The sequence below is a fragment of the Gracilinanus agilis genome, chromosome 6 (assembly GCF_016433145.1).
Source record: "Gracilinanus agilis isolate LMUSP501 chromosome 6, AgileGrace, whole genome shotgun sequence".
Classification (NCBI taxonomy): Eukaryota; Metazoa; Chordata; class Mammalia; order Didelphimorphia; family Didelphidae; genus Gracilinanus; species Gracilinanus agilis.
The window spans coordinates 13,961,603-13,987,461 of record NC_058135.1 but is presented as its reverse complement, the minus strand read 5'-3'; the positions used below and the strand labels follow the sequence as shown (position 1 = coordinate 13,987,461).

At 41.9% G+C, this 25,859-nt stretch overlaps 1 protein-coding gene across 1 annotated transcript in view; it reads right to left on the bottom strand.

Moving 5' to 3' along the window:
• Positions 1-334: 334 nt before the first annotated feature.
• The window catches only part of PPP2CB (protein phosphatase 2 catalytic subunit beta), a 39,848-nt gene continuing 14,323 nt past the window's right edge, over positions 335-25,859 (bottom strand). Inside the window, exons 2-7 of the mRNA XM_044680166.1 lie at positions 20,308-20,517; positions 9,210-9,383; positions 6,705-6,794; positions 5,410-5,571; positions 2,710-2,828; positions 335-1,032 (exon numbers count right to left, since the gene is read on the bottom strand). Coding sequence (XP_044536101.1) covers positions 960-1,032; positions 2,710-2,828; positions 5,410-5,571; positions 6,705-6,794; positions 9,210-9,383; positions 20,308-20,517 — 828 coding nt within the window. The 3' untranslated portion in view covers positions 335-959. The remainder of the gene's footprint in view (positions 1,033-2,709; positions 2,829-5,409; positions 5,572-6,704; positions 6,795-9,209; positions 9,384-20,307; positions 20,518-25,859) is intronic.

The following is a 25,859-nucleotide window of genomic DNA, read 5'->3' as shown; positions in this document are numbered from 1 at the left end:
AGATCAAGTAAAAGGAAGTCCTTATTTTATTTGTTAAAACCCTTTCCTTCTCTCTTGGAATCAATAGTAATTATTGGTTCCAAGGTAGAAGAATAGTAAAGGACAGGCAATGGGGCTTATGTGACTTGCCCAGTGTTGCAGAGCTAGAAGTATCTCGGGTCAGATTTGATCCCAAGACCTCCCATCTCCAGACCTGGCACTCTATCCACTGAACCACCTATCTGCCCTGAAGTTAGTATCTTAAATGAGAGCAGTTCCGGTTTCAGTCATGGCTGAATATTCCCCAACAGACATTTCCTAGCAACGCACACCACAGCAATCCAGGACACTCGGGTTTACAACTCCAAGTTTATTGGTTCCAATACAGCCAAGAAGATGCAAGCACTTCTGACAGGTATACAGAAAAAGAGGGAGATCAACACCAAACAGTCATTTAGCTTAAATGAAGGAAATCTCTCTAATGTTATGACAACGTACTCCCAAGGGGAATCTCCTTCGCCTTTCTCCAGTTAAGTTAATCATACATTTTAATAAAATAAAGAGTGATGAGTTATGTCAAAGTTACTTTGTGCATTTTCTTTAAAAATAAACTCCAAATTCTCTAATCCATGCCAGTTAAACACTAAAACTAAAATTTACATATTAATAAGCGCAAAAGGAGATGGAGGTATTAGTTACCTTTTCTGTTTGAACAGTCCAGAAGAAAACAGGGACTCCAAATACAGCAGGCAGACTGACTGACTGACTGACCAACCGACCTAAGACAGGGGTGGGGGTGGCTTTCAGCCTCGGTGGGCTTGCTCAGTACTGAGCACGCTGCGGCACAGTTTGGTCCATGATGGGCGCTGATGCAGACACAGACCCCAATTTTTTACACAAACATGTCGATTCTTGTCACTTTGTAAAAAAGATGCCGGATATACTTCCAGATATTTCTCATGGATATTCCCCAAAGCTGTTTATAGGAAGTAGTCTGGGGTGCGCCGAGTTACATGGGGCTCTCCACGACGGGGTGCAGGGTCAAACTGCAGGCTATACAAAGAGAAATCCAAAAAATTACTCAGGGATGGATGTTCCTTTCTGGGGTCATTTTACACATCACTGTCACTAGCAGAAACCCAATCTAAAGAAAACAATGGACTAATCAACAGATGGAGGACACAAGAGACAACCCAGCAGGCAGCAGCCAGCAGGCAGCAGGTCTGTCTCTAAGCCTCAACATGAAATGAGGTTCATGTTCAGGTACTTGGGTGCGTGCATTCCTTAGGGTCCTGGCAAGATGCTGAAAGCATGTTTTTACAACCTTACAATCACTTGAATACAAAAGAGGCAAGAGCTAAGGTGCATCACTAATAATGGGGCTCCCGTTTCTCTTTGGTCCAAACAGTACAGAGCCCCAAACGATCCTTTCATTGATGGGCAATGCCATGAAGGTCTACTTGGATGTATGAGTCTCACCAGATCTGTCCATTTGGTGGTGACTAATGAAGAAGACCTACAATGTGTTTGGCCCTTTTAACCACTGAGTCTCCCAAGACCCAGTGGGAACCTTCTTTGTATTTTCAGCTTAACTGGACACCACCAATAGTTAGGAAGTTGGCCTTAATTAGTCCCTTGGAACCTCTCCCCATTGCTCCTCCTTCTACTCTCTGGGGCCAAACAGAACCAAGGGAATCAGCCCACCAATCAGGTATAGATGGCAAGAATCTCCCACCTACCAAGTCTGAGTCTTTTCCTCTGCGTGCCCCACCATATAACCTCCTAGCTCATGAGCTCAAGATCCTCAACATGTCGGCAGCCCTCTTCTGGTGATTCTCTGACTTATCAACATATTTCCCCAAATGTGGGGTTTTATAGCAACACTGTTGTGTTTCTGGTCTGAGGGGGCCAGGAATAGCAGGAGTAACACCTCTTTGTTCCAGGAAGCCTAAGACTGGCATGGCAGCACTGACTCATGGTAAGGTCCCCAGGCACTAAAAACCACAAACCAAACCAAAGTGAAGTTTACAGCCAGCCTCTCCCAACCTTTGCCTGCCATCTTCCTCTAGTATTCCCTTAATTCCTTAGTTCCCAGTCTAGTGGGCCCTAAGCTGATGAAACCAGACTGTTCCACATTCTACTGGATATTCACTAAGCATCTCTCTCTCTTTTGTTTTTTTAAACCCTTGCCTCTGCCTTAGAATTCATACTGGGTATTGGTTCCAAGGCAGAAGAGAGGTAAAGACCAGGCAATTGGGGTTAAGTGACTTGCCCAAAGTTACACAGGTAGGAAGTGTCTGAAGTTATATCTGAACCCAGGAACTCCTGTCTCCAGGCACGGCTCTCCTGGAGACAACTAACTGCCTCATACCATCTCTTTAAAGGTGGAATATGGCATTTCCCAGGATGCACATTAGGCATGCTAACCTAGAGTTTGCAGATTCTGTTCTTTTCCTTCTGCTGAAAATCAAGATAACACTTCTCTTCTAATTGCTAATCACTAACTCTGTTCTCCAGTAGCTTCCAAAACAATCACACTGGCCAAAAAAATCGTATTCAATTACATTGATTCAATAAATGTTTATTGAACTGGATTAAAATTATAAATTTTTTAAATTTTCCTTTCACATATGAAAGAAAATGTGAAAAAATTAACTTTTGTTGTTTTAATATATGACTTAATTCTACCATCTCCACCTCTATTTTCTTTCTAAATTGTGTGATACTTACAAGGAATATTTTAAAGTGTCATCGAGTTCCATGATAGCAGCCTGGTTCCCACAACGGTAGCAGTAATTGGGGGCACTGAAAATGGTAACCACATTCCGATCATGACACCAGTTGTAACCCTGAAACATTTTTAAAAGAGGATCTGAGTTACTGTTACTTTTTTAAAAGGCTGAACATAATGAAACAAGCAAGAGAAAATAGAGAAGAAGCAGAGTAACGAGAGGTGGTGCTGGGAGCCATGAAGCTCTGGGTTTGACTCCCATTCCTGACACTTAGAAATACAACCTGGGAGCCTCAAGGAGCTAATCCAGAACCCACAATTAAGGAAAGAAGGTTCCCCAAAAAAGTTCCAAATGAGACAGCAGTATTTCAAAGTGTGAAGATCTACAATTTCTTTAAATCTTACAGCAAACCAACTACCTTAAATCCTGAACAAGAATTCTACTTTTAATTCCCAAAGACAAAGGTGTTCTATCAATATACCAGGCTATTTCTTGGAAAGAACATATTTAACTTCTCTCCATGCCAAATGAAGATAGTTCTATTTTAACAATCAAGAAAAGACTCATTCTATATAGGACGTGGCCCTGACTTAGTGAATGGCTTGTAAGAGCAAAGATCAGAATGAGTAAAAAGCTAGAAGGAAGTATAATGAGAAAAAGATATGGCATACAATTGAAACAACTGAATGTTGAACTATTTAATCAGGTAATTAATAATGTAAAATGGGAAGTGGCATCAGATAACTGAGCTAAGTCAACTGCCACAGTTAGCAAATGCTTTATTTTCAAGGAAGACAAAAATGGGGAGCAAAGGTAACATGTTTTTAGACTCTGAAGTCATTTGTAAACTGTTGTGAAGGATAAGAAGGAGCTGTCTCCTAAGGCCAAAAGGAGTGTAGTGTAAAACGAATCCAAAGAAGGCCTGATAAAGACCCAACGAAGCAAAGTCATTTAAGAATAGAAATGGCAAAACAACAAACAAGAGAAAATGGAAAAAATCTGCAATGGCAGAAGCAGCTGGACTGGACCCTGTCCATTTGGAGGAAAGCCATGCCAGAAGACAAACAATCATATGGCCAATGGAGGATTGGCAGACCCGAAAAAAAAAGTATTTAAAAATTCCTGGTTTACTCAAGCAAAAAGTGGCAGAGAAAAACATTAAAAACTAACCACATATCTATTTTCCTGACTGCACTAAAGTTTTAGGAGAGTCATAGCTGTGAACCTAGGGAATTCTTGGTAGGACCTAACTTTCATAGAGAGAAATAACAATGGCCCATGGCCATGCCTAGAGGGCAGTACCGAGCTCAAAATGAAAGAAACCCAACCTTCCAAACTCTGATAACTAAAGAGAGACTGAGTGGCTGGTGGCCATCCATTACCTTCATTATAAAATCTACGGACCTGGATCTCCCTTCAAGCTCATTCATCCCTGTGTCTATGGGCACACGGTGGAGATGGAAAACAAACAGGGGCCTACTCTAGAACAGCAGCCTAAGCTAGATTAACTTCAGGAACCCCAGGCTACAGAAAGCCCATCTTTGTCATTCCTACTTGCAATGGGACTGCTCAAGGCAATGAGTACAAAGGGAAGGTTCACATGGTGTAGGACTACCAATGAGGAACTTCTAAGGAAGGAGGGGTAGAACAAAAGATGCCATAGTGTGAGAAGAGGAACCAATGAGCTGGTCAGAGCAGAGATGACAAAAGGATACCCAGAGGGAAGCCCCAGTATCCTTGGCCATCCTCACATAATATAGTGCCACTCTCGGCAATGTATGGAAGGACATGGAGGAGAACTGCCCACAGCATATGGTCATAGAGGGGATATCTCACAAGGCTTATCTAAGGGTACTAAATGGCCAAAAGGTCAGAGGGGAGGCCTGGAGTCAAGAAGGCCTGAGATCAAATCCTGCTGCTGACATTTACTGGCTACTGTGATCTCAAGGAGCTGACATTCTACTGGACAGAGGACACAACAAAAAATGATGTCAATGACCCTTTAAGGTATGCAAAGGAGCTTCACAGAAGTCATCTGAATGGAGCCTTACAAAGGTCATGTGAAGGCTACAATTATTTCATTTTACAGATGGGGAAAACTCAGGCTGGGGCAGGTTCAATAACTGGCAGGATCACGGGAAAAGAAGAGGTGAAGACAGAGAAGGAGCCCTAAAAGGCTGAAGAGAACCAAAAGAACAGGGCACCCAGGGGACACTACAACTTAATTGAGGTCAAGATTGAGAGGTCCAGAGAGTATCAAGTTAGTTCTCCCTGGAATTTGTCGGGAAGCACCCACGGTGTCAAAACAAACCAAATGATATTTTTAAAAAGATGTGATTTATGATTAAGTGGATAGTTCATGGACTCCAACACATTTGCCTTCCAGTACCAGCAAGGTGAGTTCTCCCTTCACCCAAGGGAAAGCTGCATCAGCTACATGGTTTTATGTGCTGCTATTTATTTCTGACTTAGAATAGATGTAAAATAGTTTACTGACTCTATCTAGTGCAAACATATTAGAATACAGCATTTCAAAGCAACCCATCCTTCAACATAACCAATCTTACGAGGGCATATTAGCAAGTCTCTGCTCCACTCTCTCAAATGAGAAACGATCATTTCCCCTTGTGGCTAACACAGAGAACACAGTGGTGTCTATGATACATCTAAAGTTGAAGAAAAGCATTCTGGCACATACCTCCATCACAAGTTGGTGAGCACGGGAAACCAGTGTGAGGCCATTGGCGTGGTTAAATGTTTCAGAAATGTCTTGTCCAAATGTGTAACCAGCACCTCGTGGAGAAATGCCCCATCCACCACGATCATCAGGATCGGACCATAACAGGTCACACATTGGGCCCTGTGTCAAGGAAAAATAATGATGCCACAGAGTATAAGCGGTCATACTCTCATTGGCATTGCTAAGATGGTGAGCCATGTGTTACCCAGGCACCAGGAATGAAGGAGGAGTATGGTGCCAAAGTGAGGGAGACTGCCAAGAGTTCTCTCGATGGAAACATTTCCCCAGAATACCATTCAATTCTTTCTGTTGATAATGTAATAAAGTAACAAAATCTGTTCAAACCTCCATCCAGTCACCAGAAATACTTACTAAGTATTCCAAATCTCTGTAGAATTATCCTTGAGGACTACAGGGTTCTGAATGGGAGCTAGTAGGGGGGCACTTAGCCTGTTCTTTGGCGCTACAGAACTCTCCTACAGCCCCCTTTCCCAAAACAAAGCTCCTTCATTAATTCTATTTTCCAACCTGTTTTAAGTATCAACTTTTCTGTTCCTTTTTTAACATTCTAGTCACTTCCCAAAGGACTCCCCTCTCCCACAAACCAAATGTGACTAACTCTGATCTGCCCAGCAGCTATTAATGACAGATGATGGTGGAAGCAGAAGAAAGGGTCTTCTGAGACTGACTGAGGCCACCTGCCTTCAGGTCTTCATAATCAACACCATCTTCTTAAGGGTCTTTGAAATGCAGAGCTGTTACTACCCTTCGGTGGTCCGTGTAAATGTGTTACTGCTCTAAAAATAACTAGGAACTTTCTGCTCTGAATTCACTTTGTTCCTTGTATTCAATCCCTTATGGACAAAGGGCAGCTCAACAGGACTCCTCTCCTAACACAGCTTCACCACTTTGAAGACAATGATATCAAGCCATTCTTCCTGCCTCCTAAGATCTTGCCTAGGCCAAAGCCCAAGATACCAATGAAGAGGAAGGAGAACTAGCATCAGTTTTTTGAGGCTGACCTTGACAAGTGGGGCCTGAATGAATTTTCATCTTATCTTGGAGCCCCTCAGATAAGTTGGACCTGATCTCTAGTAGCACCACAACTTGAGTTCTAAGGGCTAATGAAATACTCTGGGTGCTATGTCTAATGAAAGGGAAACTCAAGCCTCATTTAATGGCAAAGCATTTGACATGAGTGGAATGCCCAGCCATCTAGATCATTGCTCAGTCCTTTGAAACTCAAACAGTACCTCATGTGGAACTTCCTGCAGACGATCCAGGGCTCTAATATGATCCAATGTATCAATGGATGGAGAAAGGCCACCATGGAGGCAAAATATCTAAAAAAAGTGGAGGATTCAATCTATTTAGGTCATTTTTTTCACCAAAAATCTGATGAAAAGTACCAAAATTATTTGATGCACGTCTTACCATCATTTTTTACCTTTTAAATGTAAAAAAATTCAAAATTTTGATTCCCACTAATCTTATCTACAAGAAAATGAGCTTACTTAATGAGTAAAGTCAATATAACTATGGGTAATTTTTTCAAGGAAAATACATGTATAATTATTTTCCTTGTAGATTTATTTCAGTGAACTCATATCTTTGACTTTTTAAATTCCAATTTACATACTGACTAATAAGTATTCAGTCACTAAGCACCCAGGTGACATAGTGTACAACATGTAGGAGTTGGAGTCAGGATGACCTGGGTTCAAATACCCTGAGCCTCTCTCTCAAATTCTCTCTGTTTCAATTACTTCACCTACAAAAAAGGGAAAAATAAGAGCACCTACCTCCTAGGGCAGTGATGGGCAAGCCTGAGGGCCCTGAAATGTTCTATCCTGTGACATTATTCCTAATCTGATGAATACAAATGAGTAGGATACAGTACAATGAAACTTGGAAAGAGTTGCCTTAGACTGACAGATGAGCATTTCCTTTCTGCTGACCCCCTCTTTAAAAAGTTTGCCCATCACTGCTCTAGGTTGCTTGTAAGAATCAAAGGAGTCAATATATGTACAGTGCTCTGCAAACACTTAACTTGTTGCCGAAACATTTTTCAGTCAACTCTAACTCAATTTGGGGTTTTCATGGCATTGCCATTTCCTTCTCCGGCTTCTTTCACAGATGAGGAAACTGAGGCAAACAGGGTGAAGTGAAACGCCCAGGGTCACACAGCCCATTAGGTGTCTGAGGCCAGATATGAACTAGAGTCTTCCTGATTCTAGGCCTGTTATTTTATCTACTGTGCCACCTGGCTGCCCTTTAAGTACTACTATATATTACTATTACTAGAAGAACTACTTTCTCAGAATCCCTTGTATAAGCTGCCTAGCATGCATGGGGCTCCACAGATGACAGCTCATAAATGGCAGTAAAGGGTAGGCATAGCTCCACCCACATTCTCTAGAGGCTTCCCTTTCTGTTAATGACCTGTGTCTACCGGAGACAATTAAGGACTAGAGAATGGACCTGGTGGGCTGTTCTCTCTACCTCCCATGAAGCCTTTCTGCCAAAAGTCCTCTTCCTTTAGCTTCTCCCCCACCAGCAATCTCAGGAGTCAAGGTCTCCAGGAGAGAAGGACCTTCCAGGGGACAGACTGTGCTCATGTTGGATATATGTGCCCTGCTAAGCGATACTCTTTCCTCTTTCCTCACCTAGGGACAATGCCACACAACATAAGCTGCCTTCATGAAGGAAGTCAGGATGACTTAAGAGATTTATTTATTTATTTTTTAATCCTCACCTTCCATCTTAGAATCAATGCTGTGTATTGGTCCCAAGGCAGAAGAGCAGTAAGGGCAAGGCAATGGGGGTTAAGCGACTTGTCCAGGGTCACACAGCTAGGAAGTATATGAGGTCAGATTTGAACTCAGGATCTCTCATCTCCAAGCCTGGCTCTCTATACACTGAGTCAACCTAGCTGCCCCAGAATGACTTAGGTTTAAGTCTTCTCTAATACTTACTAGCTATGTGGCCCTGGGCAAGTTAAACTTCAGTTTCCTAAGCTGCAAAATGGGGGTGCTGCTTCCTACCTCACAGAGTGTTTCCAAGGCACAAAGCAAATGATACACACAGAGCATCTTACCAATGTTCAGATGTTAAAATGTGCCATGAGAGAGGTAGCATGAAGCAGTAGAGAGTAGACCTTGGGCCAGGACAGACTAGGGTTAAAGTCCCACCTCAGAGCCAGTGGGTCCCCTGGCAGATCACTTTTACCACAGAGGCCCCCAAGCAGCTCTCTAAAATTCTAAGCTTCAGAGAAGGGCCAACCTGCCTTGCCTGAGTCTTGGACTAATGAAGTCTCAGATCCCATCACTCACCCTCCAGTACCACTTATTATTAGGATGATGGATAATATTTGTTTTTTTAGTTTCTACAGGCAGCTAAATGGTGCAGTGGATAGAACCTTGGGCCTGGATTCAGGAATGCCCGAGTTCAAATCCAATCTCAGACATTTACTAGTTGAAAGACTCTAGGCAAGTCAGTTAACTCCTCTGGGCTTGAATTTCTTCATCTGTAAAATGGGAATAAAGCCCATACCTCCATGAGTCATTGTGATGATCAAAGGAGATGACATTTGTAAAGCTCTTAATTCAGGGCCTTGATACACAGTAGCTCTCTGGAAATGTTCAGTTCCTTCCTCACTGTTACAGGCACTGACTTTCCAGAATGATAGATAGATCTCTGACAAAAGTGTAGTTTTCTCTTAACATACAAACTCCACCTTAATCACTATACATCTTTACCTGTCCGTCTACTAAAGCTGTGAGTGGGAGATAATCAAACAGATCGGTGAAGTATTTCCACACGTTGGCATTGCCGTACTTCCTCAGACACTCATCATAAAAGCCGTACACCTGGGTAATTTGTCGGCTCTCGTGGTTTCCTCTTAAGATTGTAATCCGCTCTGGATAGCGTACCTATAAATGGGAAAAGGATGATTATTCAATTGGTGAAATAGTCATCAGATTCACTTCTAACCCAATTCTAACAATTACTATTTTCCTCATCAGATGAAATCACAGAAAACAACTTTATGAAGATTCAGGAAAACTTCTCATTCCCTACATACAATCATTTTTTTTAAATCCTGTCAATTCTAGCTTCAAAGTATTTCCCTTCACACAGCACTACAAGCCCTGGCTCCTATCACCTTATTACTCTATGGCTACAAAAACACCACCTCCAGGCCCTATCCCCAGTCCCATCTATCCTGCACAATGCCACTAGCCTTCTCCATCTTTCTAAACATCCACCCCTTTAGTCATTTTGCCCCCAAACTCAAAAGGCTCAAACTCCAAATTTCTGATCTTTACATTTCAAACTTCATCTTGTCTTAAATTTTCCCTCCTTGTTCCCCAACAAAAATTAGGCAGATAGGCTCTCAAAAAATACTTCAGAGCCAGGCCCAGAGATGGGAGGGTCCTGGGTTCAAATCTGGCTTTAGATACTTTCTAGCAAGACCACTTCCTGGGCAAGTCACTTAATCTCCACTGCCTAGCTTTTACCACTATTCTGCCTTGGAACCAATACTTAGTATTGATTCTAAGACAGAAGATAAAAGTTTAAAAAAATACTTCTTAAAAAAAGTTATAACCATCAGGACACCTGGGCAAAGAAGAGCAGATCAATCAATGGAAACCCTACTGATGAACACTGTCACATTTATCTGCTTCTAAGAAGAAAGCCTCATAATTGGGAATCATTTATCATTTAGAGAATTAGAGGTGTATGACTAGAACCAGAGATGAACAGGTCACATCTCTGATTGATTTTAAAACAAATACAAACAGCTGGCATTTCAGTTAAATCCAACTCATGCCCTTAACTGATCCGGAGGAGTGTATGAGAGAAGCAGGTACATGGCCCTCCTCCAATCCCAAGACTGAGCTGACTCTGGAGGGAACAACAATCTCGTTGTGCCCTTGTGGCTACAACCTCTTTTTAAACCTTGCTCTGGATATGCTCCCATTCCCAGAGACTGTCCTTAGTCTCTTCTTTAATTCAGTTTAACTGATGCTTCACAAATTGCTGCTACTTCCCAACGATCTCCCCCCAAACCTAAAAAAGTTAGCAAAGACAAAAACCCAAGGGACATCTATACATCTGACGGCATGTCTTCTGTCCATCCTCCATTCTTGGCTGACCTGCTTCCTCCTTTTCTGAGACTGACACCAGCCAACACCAAACCTGTCAAGTGTCTTGATGGTCTCCCCTATAAACTCTCATTGCTCTTCGGGGAAGCTATCATCCTTTGGATCCCTTGCCCTCTTTGTCTACTCTCTCTAGTTTCTGATGCTCATACATCCTCTCCCCATCTCTACTGATGCCTTCTCCCCTTCAGCTTACAAATATACTCAGTCACTCCTACCTTAGAAGAACACAACCATCCATTGACACCACAGTACTGGCCCCCATCTGTCATTTTACTTCTTGCTGCTCCATTCACAGCCACATTTCTACAAGGTGTAGCCTCTACTCACCATCTCTTATTCATCAGTTCTCAGTTCTGAACCCCAATCTCCTTTTGGTCTTCACACTAATCCAACAGCCCTGAACTGTCAAAGTCCCCATGGTTCCTTATGGCCAAACCCAAAGACTTTTTTTTTGTTTCCTGGCCTTATTCCTCCCCTACCCTGAGGACCTTGAAGAAGCAAACTGGTGACTGCAGAAAGTCAAGACTCCTTGGCTTTTATAATGACATACACTCTCTTGGTTCTCTTCTGGCTTCAGTGACTTCTTAGTCTCCTCTGCTGTTCCTTTAGCTATGCCCCACCCCCACATCCACTCTTTAAACACAAGTATTCCTTAAGGTTCCATCTAGTCTTCGCATTCTCTGCTTGAGAGTTTGGTTGTGAGTCCCTCTGCCCCCAATTAGAATGTGAGCACTTTGAGAGTGGCATCTGGGTCATCTCTAAGCCAGGACTGTATTTCTCCTAGGCAGCTAGTAAATGTCACCTGGACTTTGTACATGAAGTGTTACAACATAATTGAGGCAGTATCTAACTCAGTGGCTGTTAAGTGGCACAGGTAAAGGGGCATTATTGAATGTGGACAGGGTCAATTATGAAAGGCTTCTGAAGGTCACTGTTGATCAGCTTACTAGAAGGGCAGCTGCCAAGCTGTGGAGGGTGCCAAGGCCCAAAAACACACTTTTTTTTTTTTTAAATAAAACACATTGCATCTGTCAAGTTTCAGGAGAGGCACAAAGGCTCCCTGCATACGTGTGGACAGAAAACAAGGAAGGAATACTGCCTTCTTAATGATTCTCTTTGGAATGTTGCCTAATACAGATGAGCAGAGGACAAGACCTTTTCAAGTGGCACCTCCCCAAAGCTCTGCCAGCCAGGGCCAGGCTCTGACAAGTACTACTGAGTAGAGACTTTTCTAGCACTGAGGAGTCGTCCAGGAATGGTCTATATATCTCCTCAGGGGGCCAGCTGAGCTCCCATCAGGAATTCTGGGTAACACAAGCCTCGAAGGGTAAATGAGGGATCTGGAGCCCAGAAATTCTTTTAGCCGTGCTACTAAGGGCTTAAGGGGCAATCCCTGCACTGAACAACGGAGTTCCATCACTAGATGGCAAATCTCGATAGTCAAAATTACTCCTATAAATCCCATAAATGGCCCATGAAGTACATACAGTATCCAATCTTGTAGTTCTGGCTAGAAAGAGGCCAAGGTGGCTTTAAAAGGATGTAGCCCTAGGGTAGCTAGGTGATTTAGTGGATAGAGAGCCAGGTGTCCACTTCAAATCTGGCCTCAGACACTTCCTGGCTATATGACCCTGGGCAAGTCACTTAAGCCCAATTGCCTAGCCCCATCACTCTTCTGCCTTGGGAGCTGATACTTAGTGTATCAATTCTAAGATGGAAAAGCAAAAAGGCAACCTGTGAGAAAGGAGGCTGACTGGCAATGGTTGCTACAGAAACAACAAAATGCCCATCTTTTGTCATAGCACCAAGATACGCTATTGATTAGGAATGAGAAGGAAACCAGGACTTATATGCTGAAGAAGAAAAAAACCAGATAAAGACTTAGCTGACATCAACAGGGGATCAGGGGAAAGAGACCAAGAAAGGAATTGATCCTTAAGTGCAACCAACAGTAGGAGAGGATGATACTCCTGTTCAATGTAACTTCTTGAGGTCAAGGACTGTGACTCCTTTCTTCTCTCTGTTTTGTAAAAGTGAAATTTGGGAAATGCCATCTAAAAGTGTATATATATATATATTTTCTATGGACATGTTGGAACTACCAAACTACATTTCCCGTCGTCCAACGGGTTTCCGGTTCCGGTTCTTTGGGCGTGGGAATGTCTGCGTCACCATGCAGAGGACTGTTTAAATGGGAGGAGTATCCAAAAGGAAGCCTCTTGGCTAGCAGACTCAGGAAGAGACGGGAGGTAACAATAATGGCTGGACGGCAGTTTTAAATTCTTACCAGCGCGTGGTCTAATGACTTTATCTATCAGCATGGCTTTAATTAAAATACTAATTTCTATATTTTACTCAGTCTTTATTATTTTTTATCTTAATAGTTTCTATTCCCGGGCCCTGGCACCCAGTAAGCATTTAAGTGCCCACTGAGCCTGATACAACAAAACTCTCCTTCTTGCTTCTCCTCAAGGCAACGGAGGTCACAAGGAGCCCAAGGGAAGGCAGAAGCCTCCAGTCAATGCCAAATGACCAAGCAGCTTCTAGGCCCCAAGACCTCCTTGGTGTGTAAAGAGTTAAGGATTAGAGAAGAGAGAGTAATATGGAGGGTTAGGGAGTGTGGTCTCAGTACTCAAAGAGAATGGAACTAGTTAGGTCTTTCTGTGGGTTTATCTACAACTCTTTCCCCCCACAAGTCTTTCCTCACTTGTGTCCACCTGATTACTGTTCCTTACTCATGCCTCTATCTCCAGGCTCATCCAGTTCCTCTTCTCTCCTCACCAGAAATCTCCAGTCTCAGGAGTCCTATTTGTTAAATTTAAATGTTGTACTTTTGTCTTTTTTGCTGATGTAATACTTTCCCTTTCATTATTTCCTTCTCACTCATGATTGACAGCTTATCTTGGTGCTGTGGCAAAAGATGGGCATTTCACTGTTTCTATAGTGACCCAGGCCTCCTTCCAGCCACAACCATCTAATAGAGAATACTGTACCTGATGGGCCAATTATGGGATCTGAAGGAGTAAATCTGCCTACCCAGTCACTGACTCCTGCTGAAGCAGGGTCCAGGGATCACCCTGTAAACTCTTAGTAGCAGGTCTTCACAAGTAGCTAGGCTCTGAAGCCTTCACTCACACAGCCAATCAATGAATCAATATGCATTTATCAAGGGCCTACACTGGGGATAGAGAGAAAAACCAAAAAAGGACTGCTGCCCTCTAGAAGCCAAATTAGAAAGGGAAGAAACACATCTATAAACAGGAATATATAAGATCCATACAGAAAGGAACTTCGGAAAGTCACTTTACAGGTGGTGTCGCTGATCATAGGAGCCAGCCAAAGGCAAATTTTTGGAACTCTCTTAAGAAGGGTTTCAAGGGGAGAATGAAGGGACCCACCAGGCTGGCTCTGGCCATCTGACTTTAAAAGCAGGTTTGTCAAGACCGAGTGAAGGGTTTTTCTGGTACGTGTGGATGCTTCCTTGCCTACAGTCACCCTTTTCAAAGATCTGAGTTCTTCATAAGTGCCAAGTCACACTAGTATAAATGAATCTGACTCTGACTTCTTGAAGTCAATGACCACATCTAGGACTAAGTTATCTTCAGCTGCTGCTAATCTGTACATGAATCTTCTGGAAAGATGCCCTACCTTATCCTAAAAGCAAGTGAGCTGGGTTGATCTCTAAGCCCCAGTGGCAGGATTTTTAAACTTTTCACTTATCCATAATATTGAGTAAAAATCTGACCTGGGACAAATGGCCCCAAATAATTACTTTGTTTAACTGCTTCCAGTTCTCCCAAGAATTCCATGGGTCACGTGGCCTTCCCTTACACTGTTTGTTGGTGGTTTGTTAACATCTGTGAAATTGTTCTGTGTTCAGGTATAGACAGTCCTAGATGGGACTGATACCACAGTGTGATTACATTTCCCCCTTGTCTCTCGAATCCTGGACTCTTAGTTGACCCCACCATCTCCACTAATTCTTCCTACAATCTGATGCCTCTGCTTTCTCTCCTCCCATTCTCTTCTTAATCCCTTACAAAGGAGCTTCTGACCTCATCATTCCACCCAAACTGCTCTCTCCAAAGTAACTAATGAATTGGATTGTGACTAGTCACAATCCAAAGGCCTTTTCTCAGTCCTCATTCTCCTTGATTTCTCTGAAGCTTTGGATACTGTTCATCACTCCTCCTGGATACTCTCTTCTCTTTCCTGCATCTCTCCTTCCCCCTCTGACTGCTCCTTCTTTAACTCTATTGCCGAATCCTCCTCCAGACCACTTTCTCTGATCACAGGTACATATATTCATATACAAATATAGGCCATCCTCCCACACCTCTCCCCCCAATTAGATTATAAGCTCATAGAATGAAAAGGAATGTCTTTTGCCTCTTTTTGTATCCTCTGAACTTAGCAAAGTGCCTTAAAAAATGTTTATAGACTGGCTGACTGACTAGGACTTAAGTTTAAATCCTACCTATGTGACCATGGGCACGTCCTTGCCCTGGCTGAGCCTCTAAGGACCCTTCCAGCTCCTGACCTAGGTTCTGTGAGCCTGTTAGCAGCAAGCCTGGAGCTGGAGCTCTCCCAGTTTCAGAGAGCCAGCAATTACTGAGCTGACTAGTTTGGTTTTGTGAATGAGTGAATGCTGCTGGTGGCTGCTCTTTCCTTTATTTCTAGGTTAAAAAATCTGCTCAATGAAAAGGGAAAAATAGCTCCTAGCAAGACTCGTGGTAGTTTAAAAGAAACAGAGTTTTGTTTTCATTTGTTTCAGTAAAGAAACTTCCCCAAATGATCTGACTGGAACTGACCTGCAGCTGAAATGTTCCCAGCATGTTGTCTCCCCCATCGGAAAGTGAGCTCCTTGAGAGAAGAGGCTTCTGACTCTTCTGTTTGTATTATCAGGCTTAGCACAGGACTTTGCATACAGAAAAGCATTTAAATCCTTCCTTTCCTCTTCTCCCTTCTCCACCCCCCCTCCTTCTTTCCATTTCTCCTCATCCTTTTTCCCTCTTAGCCTGGCTACTTAGGTTGGAAGAAAAAAAAAACTTTGAAAAGGAGAAAACTCAAAACAAAAAACCACCAGTACCAGGCACAAATTTGCACCTGATAATGGCTGCACCATTAAGCCTGGGAAGTAAGTAGGTTGTGGGGAACACATTCACACATTCATGTAATCAGCATGTCTCCTCTGTCTATGGACTCAGCCCAAGAATGAGGTTATTTTACCTCGTAGTCTTATCTGTGTTACCGAAATTTGTTTAAGGCATGATTTCTCATTGGAAGCTGTTAAAGTTATCTGTTCATTCCAATCACTAGCTAACAGAGCTGATCTTCATTTTGAGTTTTCAAAATTGTTTGGCTGCTGCTCAGAAGAGATAAAGTTTGAAAACCAGAGTGGCTTCCATGAACCCAGAGGCCTCTGAGGTAGCTAAAGTTTACTTTGTGTTTAGAAAAGTCTGGCCTGAGGCTATCTGCCCTGGCTCACTGGTTTTCTCTTTACTCTGGAAACCTAATGAAGTGTCTTCGAATTTGGGGGAAGAGGTAATAAATAGTTCCTTCTGAGTGAAGAGGATTTTGCTTGCCCATGTGAGCTGGTCTGAATCATGGCGCTGAATTTAAATGTTTAACAAACCTTATCATAGTACAGTTAATTCTAGTTGTCATCATCTGTGCATCTGAAAGAAGGGAAGATGAGAAGGCCCAAGGAAGTAACAGGTTCTTAAGAGAGAAGTCAAATTAGGACAATGACTTATGTGACAAAGGAGGCTGTGAAATCTGACAGGGCTACCTCTGCTGACCCTTGTAGCAAAGTGAGACAATGAGCCAGAGGCATCAGCAACTGACACAAGCCATGTGGGTCCTCTTGAGGAAGGGGCTACTATTTGGGAACCATGGGCAACATGTATAGGTACAACAGTGCTATCCGTTGAATGAACACAAACAGCATGAATGGGCTGACAGAGGGAAAAGGAGAAACCAAAATTAACTTCCTACTTGGGCTATAGGCAGAGTGAGTTGAGAGCAGAAAAGGATGCCCTGAAGAAAGTGAGATATTAGGCAAATGCAGAGAGAAAGTGGCCCCTTAAACACAGCCTGTGTGGCTATAAGAGACGTGTAAGCTCTGAGCTCCAGAAATGGAAGGAAAAGGGAGGAGGCCCAGGGCCAGTCCTGTGGGTGAGGAATCTGGCAGCCATGCATTGACGGGCAACAGGCCAATGTTGTGGATCATTTTACTTTGTCTCTTTTCAGAGATTTGTTCCAAGGAAGTATGATAAGATTTGCTGGGCTGGACCAGGAACAGGAAGAACCCTATTTGGATGAGAGTACTTCAGGCCAAAAGATAGTTTTCTCAGAAAACTCAGTACAAAATTCACAATGTCCATTTTAGAATCACTAGAGTGAGAAGGGACCAGATAAGCTACTGGCCCCTGGGCACTAAAAGAAAGCAACTTTTAAGTTTCAAATATCCCTTAAAGGGAGTACCTTGATCCCAGCAGGGCTTCCTGGGGACTAATGCCTATTACAGACAGGACACTGGATTGCTCTTCCTCCCTTCCAAAGCTTCAAGCCGATCTCTACTTTGGCTACCATGGTGACCATGGAAAGGAATCTTTTCACTAGATGTTTTCACTATGTCGTCTTTATTGAAGTAAAATACATTACTTGTCTCTTTAACTGGAGTGTCCTGCCAATGCCTAATGATACAGCCTGACCAGAGGCATGGCCTGGTCCTCTGTAAGAGCAGTGGGGTGGCCTAGAGAACCTTTAAGGCCCTTCCAGAATGAGGGCCTTTTCTTTTAAAAAATAAATTACAGATTACATATCAACAAAAATTTTTAATAATTTTCTGACATTTTGCAATCCATGTTCTTTCCCTCCTTCCTCAAGATGGCAGTTAACATGATACAGGTTGTACATGTCTTATCATGCAATACATATTTCCATGCTCATCAGGTTACACTAAAGAAAAATTCATGATAGAACTAAAGTGAAGAATGACATGTTTCCATCTGTACTTAAACTCAGTTGGTTCCTTCTATGGTGGTGGGTCAAGCTTTTTTGACATGAGCCTCTTAAAGCTATCCTGTTGATAATTATTAGGTCATTCACAGTTGATCATTACACATCATTGTTACTGTGCACCAGGTTACACTCTCGAAGCAATAAGGGTAAGAGGACCCAGCTACCAGCCTGAGGTCTCGCCAGGAGGGGAGGAGGCAGAGGAATAGAACAAGAGCAGGGTCAGAGGCAGGCCTGGGTCTCCAGATAGACTAGCACTGCTAAGCAAATGCCTACAAGGACTCCTTGAACCTGGGACACACCCAAGTCTTTCCTGATTGTGGCTGTCAGAATCCTCTCATTCTGCCTTTGTTAAATATTATAAAACCCAAATGGAGAATTGCAGATTTGGGTTCTTTTCTGTACTTTTTGTAGAATTTCTCCACCCTTTGTTTCACAATGACATAAATGTGAGTTGGAAATTACTTTGGAGGAAGGAAGGAGAGACAGAGAGAGAAAGGAAAAAAACAGAAGAGAGAGATGGAAGGAGAGGGAGACACAGATATGAGGAAGGAGAGGTGGGCACTGGCACATGAATCTTTAGCTAGCCAGAGAAGCCTTGAGAACCAATCTCTCTCCACGGATTTCCTGCAGAATTACCAAGGTGCCTGTGACAATCTCTAGCCATGATTAAGGGGCATTTCATTTCTTCCATGAAGGATGAGATTCTATTCTAGACTAACCCTCAGTTTGACCAGACAAGATATGGCCAGATGCTCCAGGGAACTAGGAGAACCTAAGTAGAGAGAGAGTACCTGTCAGGTCTAAAATCAGCAAGACGGAACTCAAATCCAGCCTCAGACAGACACTGAATGGCTGCTTGACTCTGACTGTCTAAGTTTCCTCAATTGTAAAAAGGGTATCATAATATCATTTACCTGGCAGGGTTGTTGGGAGGATCAACTGAGATAATATTTGTAATTAGCTTGCACAGTGCCTTAATAGACTTCCTGGGACTAAAATGAGGTAAATTCTTAGCTCTCACCTACTTGCTGATACCTAAGGATACATTTATTGAATAACCAGGCAAATTCAATCACCTACTGTATTTAAATTCATTTATTCATTCTTTCTGTCTCATAGAGAGCTCATGATTTAATTCCACTGTGATCAGCTGAGTGTTTAATAAATATTTGTTTTTGAGATTGAAATTGAGATTACTCAGAGAATCAAATAAGATGGCACAAAACCCATGCATTCTGATGACCCAATTCATCATTCTGGGATTGTCTGGGAATTATGGTTAAATTTGTAATTGTCCCTAAATAGAATGACAAATGTCACCTGTGTTTCCTCTCTATTAAACTAATGAAATACACTACTTTTTGGGAAGCACTGCTCACTTTCTGTTGGAAAGGGGCTGAGAAAGAGGCAGTTTTCCCGTCTTGTATGGGCCCCATAAAACGCTTGCCTGCCTCTATCCTGAAGGAATGAATGGATATGAAGGTTCAATGGAGAAGACAACAGTCAGAGTCAAAGCACAGATTTGGGAATAAGCAAAGAGGAGAGTAATGAGGATGGGGGAAAATAGATTTTCCAGACAACCTGTGAAGGATCCTGCATGACAGGACAAGGGCCCCAAGCTATAAGCCTGAAAAGATCTCAGAAATAACTGAATTCAAAACCCCCATCATAAAGAGCTAAAAATGGAGACTCAGAGATGGAAGGAGTCTTGCCCAAGGTCACACAGGGAGTAAGTAGCAGAAGTAGAATATGAATCCTTCCCTCTTTCCACAATGCTAGGACAATCAAGTTTGGGTTCCCCTCTTGAGACAGAAATCAGTACAAGTTTCTAAGCTGAAGAGTGACAGAAGAATGGGAAGCTAGTGAGGACAGCTTAGAGAAGGGAAGTAATCAATGAGCAAAGAAACGGATTTGGAAGACAGAGCAGTAATTCAGGGAACCAAAATGAGAACGGGTGCTTTGACCAGCACAATGGGAATAGGAAGGGACAAATATAGGAGACATTTCAAAGAAAGCAGAAAAGCCCTTGGTGGCAGACTGAAAGCATGATGAATAAAATAATGCCTAGGATTCAGGCTTGCCAGACTGAGTAGGCCATAAAAAAGAGCATACTGATGATTTCAGAAAAACCTGGAAAGACTTACGCCAACTGATGCAAAGTGAAGTGAGCAGAACTAGAATGATATACACAGTAACAGCAATATTGTACAATGAACAACCATGAAGGACTTAGCTATTCTCAGGAATACAACTACCCAAGACAATTCTGAAAGAACTCACAATGAAAGCGCCATATGCCTCCAGAGAAAGAACTAATGGGATTCTGAATGAACCCTAAAACATAGTAAATTTCATTTACATTCTTCCTTTGGTCTGACTTCTACAGAATGACTAATAAGGGGAAATGTTTTACATAATTGCACATGTAAAATCTGTATCAGATTGCTTACTGCCTCAGGGAGGGTGGGAGAAGGAGGAGGGAAATATTTTGGAATTTAAAAAAAAACCCCACAAATGTTTAAATTTTAAAAAATATAATAGCATTCTGAATATAACAATGAACCTGCTTAATATTTTCCTTATTTTAACAGTCAACTAAAATTAGAAGAAAAGAAAGCAATTATTTTTTCATTCATTAAAATAAAAATTTTAAATACCATACCTTTAATGATACAAGAAGAGTCACAGTCTCCACTGAGTAATAACCTCTGTCTACATAGTCACCCATAAAGAGATAGTTTGTGTCTGGCGACTTTCCCCCAATTCTAAAGAGTTCCATCAGATCATGGAATTGGCCGTGGACATCACCGCAGACAGTGACAGGACAACGAACTTCTTGTACGTTGGATTCTTTTGTGAGGATTTCCTTAGCCTGTTAGAAAAAACACAAAACATCATCCAAGAGAAACTACTTCATAGCAAGAAGTAGCAAGCTTATTCAAAGAACACTAGCCCTCTCCCATCAAAAGGAAATTCTGAACAGAATCCAATAGGAACAATGTTGTGTTTCTTTGCAACCCTGGTGTTCAGCTGGCACCCAGTAAATGTGTGTTAATTGACCAATATGTGCCTAAATCGGATTTTAACAGACTGGAGAGAAAAATCCCACTTCCCCTCAAAACACAGACTTGAAGGGCTCTTCAGTCACATAATAAATATTTTTTCAATATTTCCATCCTTTCAACATTTCTTCCACCTCTTTTTTTGCAATTATCACTATATTTCATGAATAGTAAATTGGACTTTCATCTCCAATGACTTTCAGTAAATGTTTCATAAATTCAATGCAGATTAATTAGATGCAGTCCAATTCAAAATCAGTAACACTTCCCTAAGTAGAGTATTTCATCCCTTTGGGCAAAAAGGAAGTGGAAAAGCTAGCTACTGGCAGGCCTACTAAGGGTAAGACAAAATGGCAGCCCATTCATTGGACCAGAGATTCTGAAGAGGCAACACCATGTAGGCCATCCAGCCCAACCCTCATTTTAAAAATGAAAGAATTGAGGCCCAGAGAGGTTAAGGAATTTACCCAATATCATACCCAAAGAACAGGAATTTGAATCTAAGTCCAATGTTCTTTCCACTTCGACAAGGTCTTGCTTGAAAAAGTGGCTGGAAGAAGGTACCTAATTAGGAAACCCCTGACTCAAAAAGGGCTAGGCAGTGGGGGTTCAGTGACTTGTCCAGGATCACTGGGAAGTGACTAAGGCCAGATTTGAACCTAGGACCTCCCATTTCTAGGCCTGGCTCTCAATCCACTGAGCCACCTAGCTGCCCCTAACCATTTTCTCAATGAACAAAAAGTACTTATGTTCGCACCACCACCAAAAAAAAAGAAAAATAAAACCCTTGCAACAAATATAAAGTCAAGCAAAACAAATGGTCACTGTGATCACATCTCAAAATGTTATGTCTCACTTTGTATCTTGAATTCATCACCTCTCAATAATTAATGTTCATGACAATGACCTGGGGTCATTAAAAAAAAGGTGAATTAGAGTCAATATGGTCTTTACTATATAATAAGGCAGACATACATGTGATCATTTTTTCTTTTTAAAATTTAGTTTTATTTAATTAACTGAAATATATTTATGTAATAGAATTTTAAAGACTTCTATCCGAAACTATCCAAATAAAGAAAATTTTTCTGTGTAAAGGCAGATTCTCTCAACCACCCAAGAAAAATTCATTCCCTGGCCTGGGTAATGATTACTCACTTTACTGGAATGAGAGGCCCTGGGTTTGAATCCTAGCTGTCAAATTTGCTACTTGTACAATCCCAGCCAAGTCACTGATAAGAGGTGTCTCATTTCTCAATTAGAAAAATGAGAGGTTTGAATTAGAGATTTTATTTTGTGTGTCAGACACCCTATGGCAATGTTATGAAGCCCAGGAGCCTCTTCTCAGAAGAGGAGCATAAAATCGATCCATAGGATTATGAAGGAAAACAATCATTGAAATTAAGTTATCAAAATCTTAAAAAACAAAAACAACAACAAAAAAAAACTCAGGTCTCCAGATTAAAACCTTCAGGTCTAGATAACCTCTAAGGTTCTATGTATCTGAGGTTTTAGATTATAAAACTCAGACAAGTTCATAAAAAAATCTACATTTCTACAACTAATTTTATTCACTTTGAGATATGGTTTTAAACACAAAATTGTCAAATAAAAAACTCTATAATTTGCATTTCTATTTCAGTCTAAGTTAACCCAGGTCACTTAAAAGCCCAAAATAAAACAATATGCCCTAGAGAAATTTCACCTCTATTCCCAATGCCAATCCCCAGCAGGTACTCAATAAAAGCTTGCCAAGTGAACAAGACAGAGGCCCTCTTCTTGGTAATAAGGAGGTAGGTGATGAGCTCCAGGTACAGAACACTGGAGGTACTTGTCACAAGAAAGGCCTCTAGGAGGAAAGAGGGTAGTTTTGGGGCAGACATAGCAATGGAAAAAACAAAGAGCATCAACAACCTTTTTTAAATGTAGTTTTAGCCAGCATTCTCTAGATAATCCCTAAATCAGCTACACAGAAAATAGCAGGCTCTGGGCCTATTCTGCAAACCCTAAAGGCAGGGCAGCCTGCTGAAGAGGGAACTGAGCCTGGAATGTCCTGCCACATACTGGCTCAGTATAACCCTAGAATGTATTCAGGGTCCAATTCCAGCTTGTCAAGAAAAAACTATACTCCAGGGATTTAACTTGTCCTTGGACCAATACCATATTCCATTTAACAATGGCTGCTGAGATCAAGGCAAAGATGGCAAGTTGAGGCAACTTGGAATTTATCATGATGCCAGGAAGTGCCTGATAGGCTGGAAAATGGGGCTGAATCTGGTCTGATTAAATTCAGTGGACAACATACAGCCTTATTAGACCTGGTCACTCACTGTAACATAGGGTGGGTGGGGTAAAACTGCAGGATCAATGGGAAAAAATTGGGGGTGTTTAGTGAATTGCCCACTGATTGTGAGTCCAAAGTGGAAGATGAAAGGTCAGAAAGGAAATGAGAGTTTCAGAGGTCTCTGCTATGGACATATTCTCTGGAGGGAGGAAGGCATTCAGGTCTAGAAAGTACACTGATTAACTAGAGAGCCTTCAATGGAGGGCCAAGGGCTTGTATCTAATGCCAGGAGGATCAGCTGAAGGAACCAAATATATTTAATCCACTGAAGTTTAGGGAACAAGATAGCTGTGGTTAAGTATCAGAAGAGCTAGAAAAACACAACTGGAGGCTAAAGAGAAAGACAAAGCTGCCCCAAAGTAGAAGAGGCTGCCTCTTTTCTAGGAGTCTCCAAGTTGGATGACTATTTGGGCCTGGTGTGTTACAGCTGGGACTCCTTTCCTAAGTTGAGTCTGCCAAGGTCCCTTCCAACTCTTAACATTCTTTGAGGGATATATGTACCTCTCAATGCCCCAGACAGCACCCAGAACTAAAAATTGTATTTCCTTACTTGGGAGATCCCTAAAGCAGTGAAATCCTAAGTCTAGGTCAAATCATAAATCCAATTAAGTCCCCAATTTCGCTGATGAGAAAAACGCAGGGCTCCAACAGTTAAGCAATTCAACCTAAAGTCACCAGAGGAAATGGCAGTCAGGGATTTGACTCCAAATACCACCCCTGGCCTACCCCATCCTGTCACCAGTACAAACAAGGTCCAAAGGGCTGCTAAGGAGTCTTGCAGCTGAAAACCATTCTCCTCAGAATGCTGTCAAACCCCAGCAGTTAACAATGCATGTATTGTTCAAGTAAAAGATTAGTTTTCTGGGCATAGTTACCTACTAAAGAAAATTAAAGCTCCACGTGTTTCCTAAAAATTTGGAGTATAAAAAATTGTTAAATTGAATATCTAACACTCAAAGATGACTCAACTGACACACGACCACTAAAGTTATTTTTTTTATTTATTTATCAATTATCTATCAATTCTCCTGGCCCTTTCTTGGGCCTAACTTCATGTGTGGGCTTGGCATGCTAAGTGCTTTATCTAGAGAAGCAAGTTGATGGAGCATTAGAAGGTCAGAAGACTTAGGTTCAGATCCTACAGAAGTAGGCCACTTAGTAGCTGGGAGATCTTGAGACAATCAATTTGTTTTGAATTTCAGCTTCTTCATCTATAAAATGAAAGGATTGATCCCTTCTAGCTATTAATCTCCCAGGGTTGTTGCTATGATTTTTACTAATTACTGTGGGGTCTGTGAAATCAAGCTTCATCCCACTCATTTTACAGATGAAGAAACTATGGTCCTTGCTTAGGGCCTTTGATTTGGAGAGGGGAGAGGGGAGACCAAAAGCAGGAAACCACAGAGGAGAGAGACCCCTACAAGTAATACAAGAGTAAGGACCTACAGACAGGTGGCAGTCATGGGAATTGTTGGATTAACCCACATTTCCATAAGGCCAGTCTCCAGTTCTTCTTTGCTATTATTGCCTGCGTTTATTAGTATAATAACTGAACACAAGCTAAGGGTTCCTCTTGGGAGGGGAGAGGTCTATTAGGAAATGTGTTCCAAGACAAGCCATTTCATCCCCTGAAGCCCAGGGAAGTATAAGTGAACGTAGGGTAGGGTAGACAGGCTGTGACCTGGACACTAGCTTTGTGGCTAGGAGAAGAACCACAGAAGTCTGGTGCTCAAAGGGGTCTGACAGATCATTCTCCCTTTCTTCATCTGTAAAATAGTGGTGGCAGTGGAAAGGGATTTTTATGGTTCCTTCTGCAGCTTTAAAAGGTCCATGATTTTGCAGCAAAACAGAAAACATTTAATGTTTACACATAGGTAGTAATTCTTAAAAAATCCAAACGCTTTCCTCCCAACCTGAAATGCTTTCAAGACATATTCATTGGAGGCAACATAAAAAGTGACATTACTAAAATCAGGGACCATTTGATATACCACAAACACCAGGCTCTGACTTTGCAGCAACAGGACAATTTTATTTTGAGTGCAGAAAGAGAAAGTCAACCCAATGCAACATAGCAGTATCCAACACATCTTCTTTTCAATAAATATTTATGTATTTCCTTCCGCTTAATCAAATGCTGATGCCATATGATTTTGACCTAGTAGAGTCTTATAAATACCTGTGGATGGGTCGTGACAAAAAGCAGCATGCATAATTTTATTTACAGCATGATCCTTATTTGTTCCTCCCCAACTATGGAATGACAATAAATCTTATTAGATTATGCCTGAAAATAGGAATTTCAGCATTGGGAAGACTTGCCAAGTTCCATTAGAAACATGTTGCCCTTGGCATCACATCAGTCTGTCCTCTTGATTTACACCCACTATCACATCACTTGCCTCCAAGGCCCTTTCTCCTCTCTATCTGTCCTAATTCAGACCTTTATTACCTCTTTCTTTGACTACTAAAATAACAAACCTGCCTGCCTGCTTCCCATCTCTTCATTTTCTTTTCTCTACAGATGCCAAAAAAGGCTTTCTAAGTAAGGTACATATCACTCCTTTGCTCAATAATCTTCACTGGCTCACTGATGCCCTCAGAACACAAGCTCCTTAGCCAGGCCTCAGGCTGATGGAGCCTTGTTTCATTCTCCTCCCTTTCAAAAACTCAACAGTTGTTCCCTGAGGCTGCCGTTTATGCTTTCCCAAAAGCAGTGTGGAATGAGCTCATTCCTCACCTATGCCTTGGAGCCAAGCTTTCCTCTAGGGCTCAGTTCAGGTTCCAGCTCCTCCAGGAGCCTCTCCC